Consider the following 17,105-nt stretch of genomic DNA (forward strand, 5'->3'; position numbering starts at 1 on the left):
CATCGAAATATCTCGGTAGACGTCCGCTAGTCGTCAAGTAGCTTAAAAAGTAACCGTGTAACGACGTGTATTGCTAAGGGAGGCTGGAAGGGTGGTTGTAATCGGGCTGCGACGCCCCAGTGAGTTTTGGGAGTTTCCCTCGAGGCTCCTGTACGCGTTCCAACACGTCGCGATGCGCGTTTTCGCTTCTTCGTGCGATTTAGCTTTCGCCACGCGTGTTACAGGCCATGTAGTTCGATTACGGAAGCAATTTGTATCGATGCAGCAGTCAGAATCGTGTCTTGGTCGATGAACAAGGCCCGATCGGACGCATTTTTCGACATATCGCGGAGGGTGGCAACGATACCGAACGTAATTTACGCTAGACTCTGATCGTTGTGCTTTGTTTCTCGATGCTTGGCCGAACTTTATCCGATAGACGTTGAAAAGCAGAATCACGTAGACGCGAATAATTTCTATGATCGCTCGGTTCGTTCGTTGCTGGTTGCTTCGATAACGCGCGATTAGAAAAACCGTCGCTCTCGGTTAACCGTGTTTCTGGCTATTTCGTTTGAGTCTTCGATTTCGTATTCTTCGCGATCAACCTCCTAGTACCGATAACCACACTGGAATTGGGAAATGCTGAGACATTTTGAAATACGCGTTTCAAGTTCGGTATCGCGCCACGAAATGAAAGGAATCGATAACGCGGAGGTAAACCGAAGCAGATTACGTGAAACTTAGGTGTCGATGCGTTGCAACGTGTTTCAACGCGCGTAGGAGCCTTTACAACTTTTATATTCTTCCCGGTTTTTTTTCGTTTTCTTCTTTATTTGCTTCCCACCGTTTGTCGGATCGGAAAAGCCTTTCTTCAATGTATTTTTGTGCAGATAATCTATACAGCAGAGGTTCGTTCGTTCGAACTCGTCTCCATACTTATTTCGAATTATTGAAAGTTATTCGGAAAATGTTGGAACAATCGGAGAAGCTTTCGCTGTTCTCGAAACGAGACAGAATTAAAACACGTTCGTCGAACGCGCGAATCAAACGGCAGCAGATCGTGAAAAGAACGTCTGGCGATAATTCGGACAGACTATGGACGTTGATGCGTTTGTAGAAAATTGAAAAATGGAAGAACGCACGTACGTTGAACGATTTATCATAGACAGACTTGTAGAAAATATACATACCGCCTATGTGGAGTGCATATTGTATGCAAAAATATGAAAAAATATTCAAAATATAGTACTCGTTGGCAATATAAAATTTCCATTACGTTGCTTGTGCTGACGAGGATAAAAATTTGCATCAACACCCACAGTCTAAATATCAAACGCGCATGCTTAAATATTGATACGATCGAACAATTTAATTAATATCGTAGAGTTGAAATATTCAAAGTGAAATATTTGCGAAACATCGAAAGCTTCGCGTTACTCGTCATTAGGCTGCGGATTTTTACGCGTTTACGAGAGATTGAAAAATCCAAAAAGTAAAAAAAGTAAAAAATGTAAGGAATATTGAAACGGAAGTAGTCGTTAATTTCTTTAATTCTCCATTTGTTTGCGTCGATAGAACCGCAAAACTGCACAAAAATCCTCAGTCTAATCGTTGTTGTAATCGACGAATATCGCAGCGAAAGTGTTGAAAATTCGATCGATTCGATCAATGCGTACGGCGAATAATTTAAATTACGCTCGAAGATTGTCTGCAGAGCAGAAGTTTCGTCTGCGTAGAGCAGACGATCTCCAGAATTTCTCATTTCTCTTTTCCTCGGTTCCATCGTTTCGACCGGGAAAACGCAAACGAATTGCGAAGCAAGAGTAGGAATATGAAAAGTTGCGGAAAACGGTGGTTGCGGCGTCAAATCGCTAAGATTAAATCGCCGACGAAGGGTCCCAAGCTAAACATCAACATCTAAGAAAAGACTCGTTGATCGAGCGTCCTTCCGTAGACCTCGACGAACTAGCTGCTAACTGGCTAACTCGTTTAGCGACTCGTTTTAAGACGCGTCAGTCACGCCTCTCCTCGTTCGAAGATAAAAGCGGAACGATTTGCTCAATTCCTACATGCGTATCGGAGAACTCGAAACGAACTCGTGTCATTTTGTGCACCGACTAACGCTTTGACTGCCACGGTGATCATCGGTGACCTGAGCGCTTCAACTTCTTACAATTGTAAAGATTGAATGAAAATTGACAGTTAGGGCATTTTCGATATAACCGATAAACACAAGATACTTTGAAACAAACACACACTTTTTGTTTCAAAGTGCCCCATTCAACGATTAAACATTTTTATTAAAACATCAATAAAAAAAAAAAAAAAATGAAAACAAATCTTGCATCTAACAGTGCACTGTGTTTGCGTCCATATGTTTGAGGGCTAATCTACGAATATTATTATAAACACAGCTTAGAAAATAATCGTGAATGCTGCTTTGTAATCATATAATTGAAGTTAGAAGTGTGCACGTACCTTACCATTATATACAGAACGAGCAAATACCGTTTACTAATATCTTGTACACGTTTCAAGGATATATCCTGCACGTTTTGCTTGCGACGAAATAACGAAGAGCGATTGGTTTGTTGAAATAAACGAAGTCTTGTTATAATACGTCGCTATCGACTGTTACCAAGGCGCCACGGTGGTCACCCGTGACCACCAATAAGATAAACGATGCATCGAGGAAGAATGTTGTCTTACATCATCGATTTATTGTTATTTTGCCATTATATGCTTTGAATAATAAAAATACTCCCGTGGCGTCCTGAGCGAAACATGTGATTTCAGCGTGGCAGTCAAAGTGTTAACCAGATTCTGTCACACCGACGGCGAAGTAATAAAATTGTGGAAATCTCTTTCTCTTTCCTCCGATTTTCTTCTATTTCTCGTATTAAATGCAAGCTGAGATGCGTACATCTTGTTGCATTTCTCGTACTAAATGCAAGAAGAGAATGCAACATTTCTCGTACTAAATGCAAGAAGAGACGCGCACATCTTCCACTTGCGTTTATCGCTTATGGGAAAACTTATGTTAAAATTCGAGACACTGAGAGGAAAAATGGACTACGTGGTTAGGGAAGACAGAGAAAGAAGACAGAAAAAATAATCGCGTTACGTATGACAAATACGAATGATGACGACTTGCTGGAAAAATATCGCGTGTCCATTTTTAGCGTTTCGTAGGGAAACGGTTTGAACGATTCACCGGTACTTTGTAATTAAATAAATACCTTCTACTTTGTAATTAAATAAATATCTTCTACATTGTTTTTGTCATCGCTTCATACTGCTGTAGAATTAGTTTGCAAGTTGCGGTATCGTTTTTAGGAACATGAAATGGCAAGGGTAAATTATGATTGTTGAAGATAGCTGGATGTAGGAAAATTATATGTAAATATATATTAATAGTATTACATGTAAGTTTACTATATGTAATATTATAAATATATATTGTATCGATATAAAGAAAAATATTACTTCTGACGAATTTACGAAGCAATTATACGTTTGATAAGTTTACGCAACACGAAGAAACCAGCGAAGAAATATTTGTTCCTTGTAAAGATTCGAATTTCGCGAAACGTGGACGCGTCATGTTTCTACAGCAAGTCATTGATTTAACAAGCTCGAGACATTGACGACAAAAATGGACTAAATGGTTGAAGAAAAAAAGAAGATATCCATAACGATCTACGTGGAGAAATGTACAATCTCGTTGCAGATTGTCCAAAGAAACGCACAAAGATCGATCGACGACCACTTTTAAATAAAATTGTACGAATTTGAATTTTACGAATAGCGGACACGAGAGATGACGAGATGGAGCTGCGAAGAAAATATACGAGACACGTTTCTCAACTTCTTCGTGTACTCGAACGAACATTGTTCCGCAATTGAACACAGCCTACTAGCATAATCGTACACGGCTAATGGGAACGTATCTTACGCGGTGAAAAATTCGACGACGAGCCGAGGAATCTTCGTTTCTTTTGATCCCTCTTCGAAGAAACTTGACACAATCTTTCAGGGTTCTCCGATCAGAGTACGCTACGTTATCGCTAAATTGCGATCGGTACAGCTAATTGGTTCCTGCTAACTGGTTTGGTTAATCGTCGATTAACAAGGCAAAGGAAAGGTACGAAAGAGCCGAGCGATCAATTTCAGCGGAAACCTTTCTTCTTCTTCTTCTTCTTCTCTCCTTCAATTATCGTCTCGCGGGAATCGCTACTTACCCTAAAACCTGATTTACAATGGTTCACGAAAGTATTTGAACGTTTATAGAGATCTTCTATGAATATATCGTCCTTCTTATGCCAACAACATCATAAATACGCGATTCAACAGATCGTGAAAAATCGCGATCAAATGTAAAATTATTGGACACGTCTGAGAATAATAAATCGAGTTTACGATATAATAAATTACGTTGTTGTATCACTTTCGTTACAATTACACCGTGGACCAGAATCTTTATGCAAATCTTCATGTTTACGAACATGATCGAAAATGTAGAAAGGAGATTCCTTTAAAGGAGATTTGTCGTACTTGTTAGAAATTACAAGACGTAGCGTAATATACTTTGGATATCTTATATATTTTTGTATAATATCGTATGAATTCCACGCGCTTCTGCGTCTTTAGATTTCGCATAAATGCGCAGGAAAATCCGCGATTTAGTTATGACGCTCGTCTCTTTACATCTGCGTAGCTAAGGGCAAGAAGAAAGACCATGAACGACAAAATGAAAGCATGCACGGTATTTTTGGTTTTGGCATAAACGGGACGATATTAAGCGCGTCATGTGAAAAACATCTTGAAATTTCATTAGCATCGACCTGGCTATAGCGCGATTACGCTGCTCAAAGTTGATAAACACCAAGAGTTTTATATTTGCGCGTGACAACGACCGGAGAGACGCTTGGTAAAAATTGTAAAAGTTATTTGCAAGAGTTTTAGATTCAGATATAACACACACATATAATATGTACATAAGAGCGTTTTATAATATGTGTTCAAATACATTCGCGACTCACTATATCCGACGCGATCCATTCCATTAAATAAGACTCTTTCGATTAACGAGGATCGAACAATTTTACAATTACTTCTATTACCTTGTACTCTTCAATTCGACATCCACAGAACAGAATCTTTCTGCAATGTTGCGCTCTTTCTAACTCGATGAATCATCCGACTCGAAACTTAGTCGTAGCGAACAATTTGGACGAGCGAAAAAGCGCTCGCTGAAACAACGAAAATGTCGATGCTTTAGGAAGCTTGGATGATCGAGATCCGTCGTCCGAAAGTTACGAAATAATTTGACTGACTTTCATAAATATCGGGACAGTCGTCGATCTCACGCGAAATAATTGGGGTACGTCATTCTGCAAACGATTGATCAGTCAGAATGTGAGTTACAGATTCGCAATGATCAGAAACAATTTGTTAAAGTTACTCGTGGAGAGGGAAATGACGGTAATTGACGATTATACCTATCGATTGTTTGATTTAAATCTCGTTGAGACAGTTTCAACTAAATCTAATGCTTAACACTAGAACTACCACGAACTACCACAGCAATGAAATTGACTGGTTTTACAATTTCATTTTAAAATTCCTACGTCGTGTTATATTTTTTCCGCAATGATGTAATGACTTTCGCAATGATAACTAAAAGAATAATATAATGAATTTTATTTTCTCTTTTATGTATTCAAATTGAAAATAATTTTGTATCAGGGTTACTTATACTAATATCAGTCAAAATGATACTTGTCGAAGTGTAAAAGGATCCTGTAATCTGTTTACAGAACCCCAATTAAACAGTTTTCTCGTTTTGTACAACTTGCCACACGTTTTTCAAATTTTTACTGCGTATCGTTCGACATGACGATATCGGTTATCAGGAAAATTCCGAATCGATCGCTAGATCGCTAGATGCTAACACTAGCAATACCACACCAGTGAAAATAACCGGTTCTACAATTTTATAAATGTGTGAATCCTCGTTTACGGATCAGGTGGATTAATAATATCAAAAATGTACTACATAACATGGAATTCCTTCTGTAAGAAAGTAATAAATCAATAAATATAAAAATATTCTATTATTATGTATTTTTTAAAGACCAGTCATTTTCACTGGCTTTGGTAGAAATAATTTTGTGTTAACTATCGGTAGTTCTAGCGTTAAGAAAAAAAGTTCCATTTAATATTCGAGAAATTCGTGGAAATCCGCTAAACGAATTTGAATCGTTAAAGGAATATATAAAATAAAAAAAAAAGAAAAAACCCAGGAAATGCAATGGACAATATAATAGTACAAACGTGAAGTTTCATCAGTGTATCGCTTGTCAATGATGAGATTCTTATTGCAACGTAGCTGAATGTTCAGCGAATTAGCAATCGCTTTATCTTACTCTTCCAGTGTCCAAATTAAGCAAAATTTTTAACACGTTGAAAACAACGTTGCGACGATTTTTCCCACAGTTAAATTTTATAATAAACGTGTCCCGATATTTAGGAACGGGCTTGTATCTATTGTAGCCAACATGAATCTCGAAAAGAAGTTACGACGTTACTCGAGTGACGAAGCAACCGAAAGAAACACTGTAACATCAACGAAAACGCAATCAGATCGATTCTGTGGTTCGTGGTCGGTTTGATTTCGTCGTGCTTAAGCTCCTAAACACTTATACGTTCGCTTCTCACTATTCAGCAGCCATAGGAGATCGTCGTATTCCTCTGTCAAACTCGCTGACTTGGAAGAGTTTCATTTCTGATATTCGAAGCTCGAAGGTGAATTCTTTCCGAGGAATGAGACTTTTTCAAATGGATATGGAAATGATATGCACCACAGGGTGCATCGATGCGAATGCACACGCGTTTATCACACACGCACACGCATAAATGCGATCACAATCACGTTCATCTTAATACTGATAGAACGATCTATCGATAATGGACGCATCATATGCGTCCGATGAAATTGTCCGAACGTTCGTTTCTTTCGATTCTCGTGTACGATTGATCACCGCGGATCTTTACGCGGAGATTCACATTTCCGAGAATATAATTAGGAAAATAGAATCCAGGTAGAAAATTGTTTCATCCAGCAAGTAACATACGGAGCACCGTACTTTTGCATATTCTGTGTATGTTTCCACGTTACGCGTACACTGTGCAACGTTGCGCTTTCGAATTTCCTACAAACGCGTGAAAATCCGCAGACTGTCAGTCGCATTCAGTTTCAATAGAATACGTCGTGTACACGAAAGTCGAGAGAATCGCGATAAGAACAATTGCTCGCTGTTCGAACGTTTGACGATATTCTTGTAATTCTCTACACCTGCGGAGGTACTTACAGACTTAGGTCTATCTACATGATATGATGAAGCATCGAAGTAAGCTTGCTTCGTGACACGAGATCCCCACTGTCAACGCCACGCAATCGACAAAATAATACTCTTCCGACTATCTCTGTTCGGTGTACAAAACGTTGCGGGGCTCGTTACGACGAAGTTGGCCGATGATATTCGAGAACACGCGTTGGTGATTCGAGCTTCGAGGTCCCCTGTGCTTTCACAGTGATCTAAACGCGATCGTGAAACTAGCTTCCAGCCGGAGATCCATCGAAAAACGGGCTTAAGCCGCGCTATGTTAAACTCAAAAGTATTTGCTTCGATACGTATATTACTGTCCAAGAGTATAATATTTGCTAGACACTTTCACGTTACTGCACGTGGATATACAATACTTATACAGATTTCGAATAAAACTCTTTGATCTAATTTTGGCTGATCTTATCTGCAGCGATAATATACGATATACATTATAGTACACATATAGTACATATTAACAAAGGCAGTTAATATTGATTGTTCCCCGTTAAATAAATAAATAAAAGAGCCGTGTAACTGTAGTTGAATAAAAATTAGTTTCGTACAGCGACTTTAAATGTTTCAATCTGTCTGCATAAGCCCAATATTGTGTACTCTATCGTTTCAGAGTAATCGATCGATGATGTTTCTACAATTTTGGACAGATCTTACGAAATGTTATTCATCGAAAATACGTTCCGCTATTAGAGCTTTGCGGGAATACTCTTTGCTTTAGTTTAAATGTAATCATCGCAAGAAGCAACGAATAAACCATACAGGGTAGTTATTTTATCTTAGCTTCGAAAGTACAAATTACAAATAGAAATCTTTCGATCACGTTGCAGTTTCGGTAGTATACGTATCGAAGGAAATATCTTAAAACTGAACGTAACATGACGTAGCTTAGTTTAGCTTTCAGGCAGATCTGCAGCCTGCTAATTATTTCTCCAGCGTCTAAGCTGGTAGATATCGACTACTTTCAATTTCGAGCGCGACGAAGGACCTCGAGGAGCTTCGACGATCAAAAATGCCTTTTCAAAGTCACTGTTCGCGAATAGATCTCCAAGAACCACGTTCTTGTCTGTCGTGAGGAAGCATTTGGTCAACACGCGCGCATCAGCAAGCATGCCTTTGCCCTCGTTTCCAAGGTATAATACGCGAATCTAGTAACGAAGGAACGAACGAGTTCTCGTGGAAGGTACGCAATTAGACTAAAAACGTTTCTCGAACGAATGACCGTTACAAGGTATGTACAAGTGTGTATATGTATTCTCGTGTATATGTATGTGTGTATGTTAAACGATATAGCGAGAAATGCGGCAGAGCGTTTCCGTGACGCGTTTTTCGTAAAATCGACTACGAAGCGCCGTTAAACAGCAATGACGTTCGATGTTCGACCGTGTTCAACCTCGAAGAAACAAGTACAGGATAGCCTTGACTCGTAGCCAACGACGAGAAAAGTCGAGGGAAATTTCAACGATATACACTCCCAATCTTAAGTCAGTATCGGAACTCATAGAAAAATTCCAACCGATTTCATCGTTTTCTTAACAATATAGATTAATCGTCGTTAACTGATCCGTTTCGCATAAAACCAGCAGGCGTCCGAACACTTATGAACGGGAGTGTACATGTACATATCGATCTTCGCTTACATCCTTTGTAAAATCACGCGTTACGAAACGTACAGACACTTTGAAACGCGTTACACGCGACGTCTATCGTACAACGAACGACTCTGTCGCTTGGAATCCGATTCGTATCTTCTCTTGATCTCATTCTCAGTGAGTACGCGTAGCTTCAAAGTCGATACACGCGTGTAACTTATACAAGATGTTGCCGCAATGAAACGAGCATAGAACTCCGTTATTGAAATTGACACATACCAGAGAATTGTGAGACGTTTGCGATCTTGCGAGGAGAATGAGTTCGATAAAAAAGCGTTCCACAGAAGGAAAGAAAGAGAGAGAGAGAGAGAGAGAGAGAGAGAGAGAGAGCGAGCAGAGTTGATTCGTTATAAAGATAAACGACGCGATTCTTTTCAAGTGGATCGGCGAAAGGAGGAACGAGAACTCGGCTCGAGAACAGTTCCAACAAGGAGATAATTTCACTTTTTTTTTTGTTTGAACAGGAGGATAATAAGGCGAGGCGTGCCGTGAAAAAAACTATTATTGGTGCAGGGTCTCGTCAGTCTCGTCCTGGGATACGATACTGGACCGATTCGACCTAACGTCCAGATCCATGCTGAACGGCTTCGTCAAGCACGTGAACAACGGTTGCGTCGTGTTCTCCTCGATGCTCAGGCTACACTCCAGCGAGCTGTCACTGAAAATACAGAAACAGACCTCTACTCATCACTAACGTCTTCGACGATTGTTCTACGAGAGCAATACGACTTTGATCGACGATCGTACCCGGGCGCATTTACCTGACGATACTGGCACGGTCCATGGACGTCGACGTAGGCACCGTACAATTGTCACCGTTACAAGGACGTTCTCCGTTGCTGCTGCAAGAGGAAGAAGTCCTTGTCGTGGACGCTTCCTTCATCGACGCCCTTCGAGATTCTTCATGGCACTCGCACCTGTTTCGTAACACAATTCACAGTTAATAGCGTTTCTTCGTTGGCGATACTTTGAGATTATTCGTATGTCATATAATTATTTAATTTAGAAATTTGATTTGTCAAGTCGATTACGTCGTTCGGTTGTTTAATCTTGGCCGTTTAATTTATTATTATCTGAAGATTGTTCAAGAACATACATACGAAGACCGATCAAAGACATTTTCGAGGCTGTCCTAGCAATTCACTGGTGAATTTTACAAGCAACGAATGAACATGATCGACGTTGATACATAAATCTGGTACAAGTAACGAGTAACAAATTAACATTCATTGATAACGATTCATATAAAATGACAAAGACAAAAATACTGAAATTAATTACGAATATACCTAACAAATATTTTCATGACTTGTTGTAACGTCCAGTGGATGACAAAATTCTACCTACAACCAAGTTCCATCTGTTAGGTTATCCCAAGAGTTTCTTTTGCTTCGTATGGAAATAATAGATGCACATTTTCTGTTTTATATCATTTTACCGAATCATGAACGATCCACTTTGTCCCAATAAAACGACAAATCTTCTGCATCTATTATTTCCCTATAAAACTTTCATAAGAAACTTTTCGGACAACCTAATATTTAATTAGGTTTATAAAAACACGAATTTGCGTAAAAATCTACCAGTGTGTTTTCCATCATCCACTCAACAAGAAGGAACGCACCTGCATTCCTCCGGTTGAACGTAGCTATATCCACCCGATTTCACCTCGTCCTCAGGTCGAGGAATCGTCTGGATCCTTTTCGGCGCTTTCCTCTTCTCGGGTATCTCCTCGAAGTTGATCCAGTTGCTCGGCCTAGCAGTGGCCCTCGGTGGCAGTGGAGGAGGACTCGGCGATTTACCTGCGCTCTTCCGTCCCCCGTCAGGCACTTTGCCTGCGAATTCCATAAACGTGTTGGCCGCGTGCTTCCGCGGACTTTTCAATTTAAAGCTATCTTCTCGCGGCAATGATATCTTCATCTTCTCAACACGACGCTCGTCGAGGGACGTCTGCATCACAAACTCGTCGAGCAGCGTCGGGTTTATCGGCGTCGTTGAACGCGGCCTCTCGATTGGTATCGTTCTGGGCGTAAATAACGTTATTAATTTGGTATTGTTGTTGAAGATAAGACTCGTGGTCGCGATACAGTTCTGTTTAAAAGTCTTTGGACATTTTTTCTGCGTAAAAGATTTTCCTACGAAAACGTTTGGAGAAGATCGTGAATTTCACTTATTATGATATTCGTAGAACTTCGAATTTCTTTTAAAGATACAGAATCTGGAATTCTATTTGAGAGTTTAGAATTTTATTAAAAGATCTTAAATTTAGAACTCTATTTTAGAATCTTAAATTTTGTTGAAAAATGTATTGGGTTGTGGTAATTAAGTGATTGCGGATTTTGTCAATACCATCTAATGACAAAATCCGCAATCACTTAGTTGCCAACCCAATAGAACTTGGAAATGTATTTCCAAGTGTAGAATTTAGAGGTTTGTTTAAAAATGTAGAGCTTGGAAATTTACTCTTAGAATCTAGAATTACATTTCGTTAATATCGTTGATACATTAGTGGCGTATACTTTCTGAATCATTAAATATCATTTCCTCGTTGTCTTTATGATATACTTGACTCCTTTTTATTATATATTTAGCTTCTCGCCGTTTTTAAGCAAACCTTCCAATACTTTACGAACGTAATTGTCTCAGGACTTCTGAACAGGGCTGTGAATAAACGGATAGTGAATCGCAACATTGCAGACATCGTGTGAAACAAAAGAGAAAGAAAAGTACGCTCCAATCAGCGAGCAATAACAGCACAATTTTAAATAACACTTACCTTACTTCCTGAAGTCGTTGTTTCACAGGCAGGATCGGCACAGCCACGCTTTTCTCCAGGGGTAGGGTGGTGGGTACATAAGGAAGATCCTCTTCGAAGCTCTCCTCGTAGAACAGTCCCTTCCTCTCGTCAGGCAATTCCTCGGCAAGTTTCTCCACCTTGTTCCTAACAAACTCGATCTCCGAGTCTCTCTCTGACTCCGAACTATTATGATCCAGATCAGAGATCACGCTTGGTGTCTTCACCAGTCCATCCGCAGTTTTCGTTCCGTCATCTAACAAGTCTGGCCTCTTTTCCACCGTTTTAACCGGCGCGTGTTCCCTCGTTTCAACTTGTTTCTGTTTCTGCCTTGAAACATCTTCCTCGACTACCTCAGCTGGTTCGACAGGTTGTTGCAGCTCTTTGCTTTTCCTTTTCGGCTTCGTAGCTTCCTTCTTTCCTATCGAGTCCTTCGACGAACTGCTGGATATTCGATGGTCCGCAGGAGGTTTGCTATCGATGGACGACGACGATCTCACAACGGTTTCGCTGATTTTCCCGTGATTACTCAGCTTCGAGTCCTTCGAGGAGCTCCTCGAGATCTCAGAATCCTTCGAACTGCTCTGCGGTATGATCTGGCTGGTCTGGCTGTCCCGCGAGTACGGCCTCGACGTAGTTTCGATCATAGCTTCGGTCTTTATCCTCGTCGTGGGTGGATAATGCTCTATCGACACTTCCGTTACGATGCTTCCAGTTCGAGGCTCCGATTCGTACTCGTCCAGCAGCTTGGTAGGCGTTTCCAGTGGTATCGACACGCTTTCCGAAGGCAGAGCCTCCTCGTAGTTCCTGTCATCCGCGTGCAGGCTTATGAAGATCGAGTCGTCCTTGCGACTCTCCTTTTCAGCGTTAAAACGAAACTCCACATGGCCTATGCTTTCTAAGGACGGGTGTCCTCCGGAACTATCCAACTCCGTGCCACAGGATGCCGCTATCGCCTCGTCATAACTCTTCTTTCTCTCGCGTTTCTTGAACAGACTCAACGTCGAGGAGAACACGCCCTTGTTTTTCGAGTCCTTTTTCAAACTGCCAGACCCTTTGTCCAAGGTTACTCGCTCGCGCGATTTCGATCTGCTACGCAGACTCTCCGTGGTGTCCTTGATCTTCGAGGTGAGGCTACGACGTGGTTTCGTGCTCGGAGATGGCGATTCTGGGCTCAACACACTGCTGTCTGTACGGGCCTTAAAAGTTGAACACGCGGTGGTCAAGTACATGCAGTGTCTTTTGTTCGAGATTCTTCTCGATTAAGCTAGCGGATCTTCTACAAAGACAAAGCCAGGAATCCAGGTGTGGACGATGTGTGAAGCGTACAAGCCTAATTTCTACTGTACGCGATCTGTGCCAAAAGGTAACCGAACTACTTCAGCGAATAACGTCTCTGTTTAACGAGACTGCTGCTATCGAGATACACGCGGATTCTTCTCTCTTACTTTGCCAACAAATGCAAAATGCAAGTATTTGGATATATATATACCGGAGCAATTGCTCCAAAACATCGATATCTTTGCTATATTCTCGACGTTACGACGCAAGAATATTCTTTCTCTACTCTTCGTTCTTCGTCTCTTTGTCGTGACTAGGATCAAACGCCACTACAAACTAAAACATCTACTGTATCTAGTAGAACGTTCAAGTTCCATGTTTATCTGCAACGAACAACCGACGCTTCATAAAATCCATACAAACTTGCAAAGATATATACTTCCTGTCCCTAAAAACATATATTTCTATTAGTCTACCGTTACTTAATTGGTAGCTACCCGAAGTAAGCAATGTGATTCGAATAAAGTAAAAAATTTCTTGCCAAAAGCGTTGCCCGTGTCTCGTTACTTTTCCAAAGTTCGGTCATCTTTTAGACAGATCGTGTGTATCAAATACATAATAAGCATTCGCTGTTAATACGAACTACGAACATGGAAGCACGAGGGTACCTTAAACAGAGAGGCGAAACTGCTCTTCCTGGAAACGGAAGAGGGACTGGGTGTACGCGAACCTTCCAGATCGCGAACTTTCTGATGCCTTGGTAGCTTCGGACTACCGGTCACGCTGCTCGTTGTTGGAGTGGTCTGTACGATTTCTTTGAAGTTCTGCGCTTTTTTCCTCTTGTCGTTGAAGTCTAAGGTCGCTGGCTTTTGTACCTCTTGCGCTTGACTTCTCGCCGACTGCTGCTGCGACGTCGTTGTACTTGGCGATTCACCTGACTTCTTCACCACTGGTACCTTCAATATCCACGTACAAAACGTATGTATAATATTGCAGAACTAATATTGTAAATTAATTTTTCGTTCATATGTGAAAAATTATCGATGAAACATTTTTTGGCAAAAAAAAAAAAAAAAAAAAAAAAAAGAAAAGAGGAAAGGGAACGGTACGAGTTTGTTCGAAAAACCAGTCCTTGTTGTCGATTAGATTTTACCTGTATGTTAACCTTCTCCAAGAATCTTTTTGTGATCTCCACTTCTCTCTTGAAGATCTCCTTCCTCTCTTCTCGTCCTCGTCTCCTAGGTTTATCCAGAGGATCTGGTTTTAAGTTTCCATCTACCATCGATACTTTTATGCTGTCTGGAATCAGTGCTTTCGTCGTGTCTGCTTCACGTTTCAGCAGGATCTTCTCCAGGTCGTCGGTCTCTGGTTTCGACGGTTCTATCAAGTTGTCTGCCAGTGTAGGTTTGCTTCCGCAGAACGACGTTTCCAGTAAACATTTGTGCGGACTCGGCGACCTGACAATTAATTACGATATCGATTAATTTTCGTTATCGTCCGTACGCACATACAAATTACGGAAATTCCCTCTCATCCCTCAACTACCACAACGCCACTCGATAGTCTTAGAACAGTTGTTACATCTGTTTAAAAATCGAAGAAAAGTGAAGCAACGCAATATTACAATATACTAGTATTTAACAAATTTCAACGCGTTTAAATTTCAGCAAATACATAACCTTCGATATGGAAATATTCAAAAAATGGACGTTCTTGGAGCAGTTTTTCGTGTCGCTTTCAATGCAAAGTAAAGTAACGCCTATTCTGCAGTTGGTAGTTCAATAAGTCAAAATTAACTATATGTTCTTACGTGTGTACGACAAAAGATACAAAGATGCACTTTGAACGAACATAACACGAACAATTTTCTCAATTATACAAGATAAATCAAATAAATACACATTATAACGCATTTAGTGGCTGAAAGAAAATTTTCTTTATAAAAGTAGGAATTTGCATAAACGTGGGCGGTCGTTGCAAGAACGAGCAACTGATTAATCTACCTGGACGACGTGGCAGAGACAACGGAAAGTTTGCCAGAGGCTCCTGAACCTTGGCTACCCACGGAGGAGAGTCTAGACGTTCTTCCACTGATGTTCAGCAGGACGATTTCCGAGCAATTGCTGTCCTTCCTTTCTCTGTCTAATTGTTTGCCGCTATAATCGGACATGGAACCATCCTCCTTTCGCCTTTTCGCCAGTTTCTTCGATTCTCTTTTCAGATCTTGCTCGTGAATGGGATCTTGCAAGTCGAGCTCCTCCGTCGACGATCTTAGATCCTGGGCGTCCTCTTTGTAGCCTAGAGTCAGCTTGCACCCAGGTGGAGGTTCTCCGCCTAGTAATTCGACATTTATGTTATTAATAATCTTTTCGTGAAAGTGGATACAGTTTCTACCATAGAACAATTTTCTAACATCTAAATTTTAACTTATCTAGCATTTAACATTAACGAGTATAAATAAATTACGACGTATAAATTCTAACGATCAGTTCTACCAGAATCGAAAACTACCATACAGGGACCGATAGGATAACACGTGTAAACGGGCATAAGGCAACTCCTAGCGAAAAAGTAGGAAGAAAATATTGGGTTGGCAACTAAGTAATTGGGGATTTTGTCAATACCACCTAATGGCAAAATCCGCAATCATTTAGTTGCCAACCCAATATATAGAATTGGTATCGATAAACTCTTTAAAAAGAAACGAGTTTGTAGATGATAAAATAAATGAAATTTTACAAGCTATAAATTATCCAATAAGTTCTACTAGAATCGAAATCTACTATACGGGATCTGATAGAATAACACGTGTAAACAGGCATCCTTATGAAAAAATAGGAACTTTAGGGAAAAAGTAGGAATTTTCTTAACAGGAACGAGTTTATGAATGATAAAATAGATGAAATTTAAGAAACTACGAGTCACCCAATTATCCCGTCTGAACTAAAATTGTAAAATTATTGATACTGGTATTACCAGCTATCGATAAATCATCTCATATATTTAATATGCACAAATGAAATTTTACGAATCATAAACCATCCGATAATCCTATTTAATACAAAGTTCTACACTCGTAAACGTTCTACCAACTAGAAATCATCTACCAACTTATAGCTCGACAATTCGTTAATATCGTCAGGGCCCTGTTGCACAATCGAAGCAACATTATTTATAAACACAATAAGTTTTACAAGTCGCAGTTTCCAAATTGCCAACACCAGCTGCCCTCTTTACCCGATTTATAGAAACCTTAAAAATACAAATTTTGCAAGTTGCACTTTGCAAATTACCAATAGCAGCTGCCCTTCTTACCAGACTCATAAAACAGTTGAAATTTGATAATGCAATTTTTCAAATTATGAATCGTCCGATCATCCTGTTTCGTGTAAGATGGTGAAATGATAAGACTATGTGAATAATCCACTAACCTATAACTTGTCGAATATGCTAATATTATTAGCGGATTAACACATGCACGAGGAGCCAGTTAAACAGATCGCACGGTACAAGTGGACGTTGAAGCTTGTCTTCCGTGTTTGCATCGATTCAAAAGAGTGAAAGGAGAAAAGAAAAAAGAAAAGGGAAGAAAAATCAATGAGAAGAAACGATTAACCATTGTGTTTCGTGAAAAGGTCGAGTCGTCATTCAGAGACACGTTATCGCGTCACCGCGTTGCGAATCAGCGATAAAAACGAAACGAGCTTGTTGGAAGAGAAATCGTGTCGCTTCTTCGCCTACCTACTTGTATATGTGTGCGTCGGTTGTAACAAAGCAACTGGAATATAGGACAAAGTTGCAGCTAGGCCTCGTTCCCCTTGAATTCTCCCATAACATCGCGACCACTATTAATTCGTGGCACACGAGCAGAAACAGGGCTTGGCGTTATCTCGAGGGAGCATTTAGAGACACCGGTGAACAACACACTAGGCCTGTTCTCGATCGATCACGACCCGGCCTCGTGGCAACCTTCTTCTTCGCGTCCGGAGAATCGTC

At 40.3% G+C, this 17,105-nt stretch overlaps 1 protein-coding gene across 7 annotated transcripts in view; it reads right to left on the reverse strand.

Annotated features, from left to right (window-relative positions):
* Window positions 1-4,563: 4,563 nt before the first annotated feature.
* Window positions 4,564-17,105, reverse strand: part of LOC138178226 (uncharacterized) — a 40,105-nt gene continuing 27,563 nt past the window's right edge. For 4 of the 7 annotated variants that reach the window (XM_069109847.1, XM_069109849.1, XM_069109856.1 and 1 more), the window contains 7 exons: window positions 15,113-15,443; window positions 14,263-14,566; window positions 13,778-14,065; window positions 11,811-13,027; window positions 10,659-11,057; window positions 9,796-9,951; window positions 4,564-9,692 (listed from right to left, as the gene is read on the reverse strand). In XM_069109847.1, the coding sequence (XP_068965948.1) occupies window positions 9,536-9,692; window positions 9,796-9,951; window positions 10,659-11,057; window positions 11,811-13,027; window positions 13,778-14,065; window positions 14,263-14,566; window positions 15,113-15,443 (2,852 nt within the window). In that variant the 3' untranslated portion in view covers window positions 4,564-9,535. Of the gene's footprint in view, window positions 9,715-9,781; window positions 9,952-10,658; window positions 11,058-11,810; window positions 13,028-13,777; window positions 14,066-14,262; window positions 14,567-15,112; window positions 15,444-15,604; window positions 15,687-17,105 lie in introns of those variants that run through there. The other 3 variants (XM_069109852.1, XM_069109850.1, XM_069109851.1) reach the window with 3 other exon arrangements.

This window comes from Bombus flavifrons, chromosome 3, assembly GCF_040668555.2.
Source record: "Bombus flavifrons isolate JBK064 chromosome 3, iyBomFlav1_principal, whole genome shotgun sequence".
Classification (NCBI taxonomy): domain Eukaryota; kingdom Metazoa; phylum Arthropoda; class Insecta; order Hymenoptera; family Apidae; genus Bombus; species Bombus flavifrons.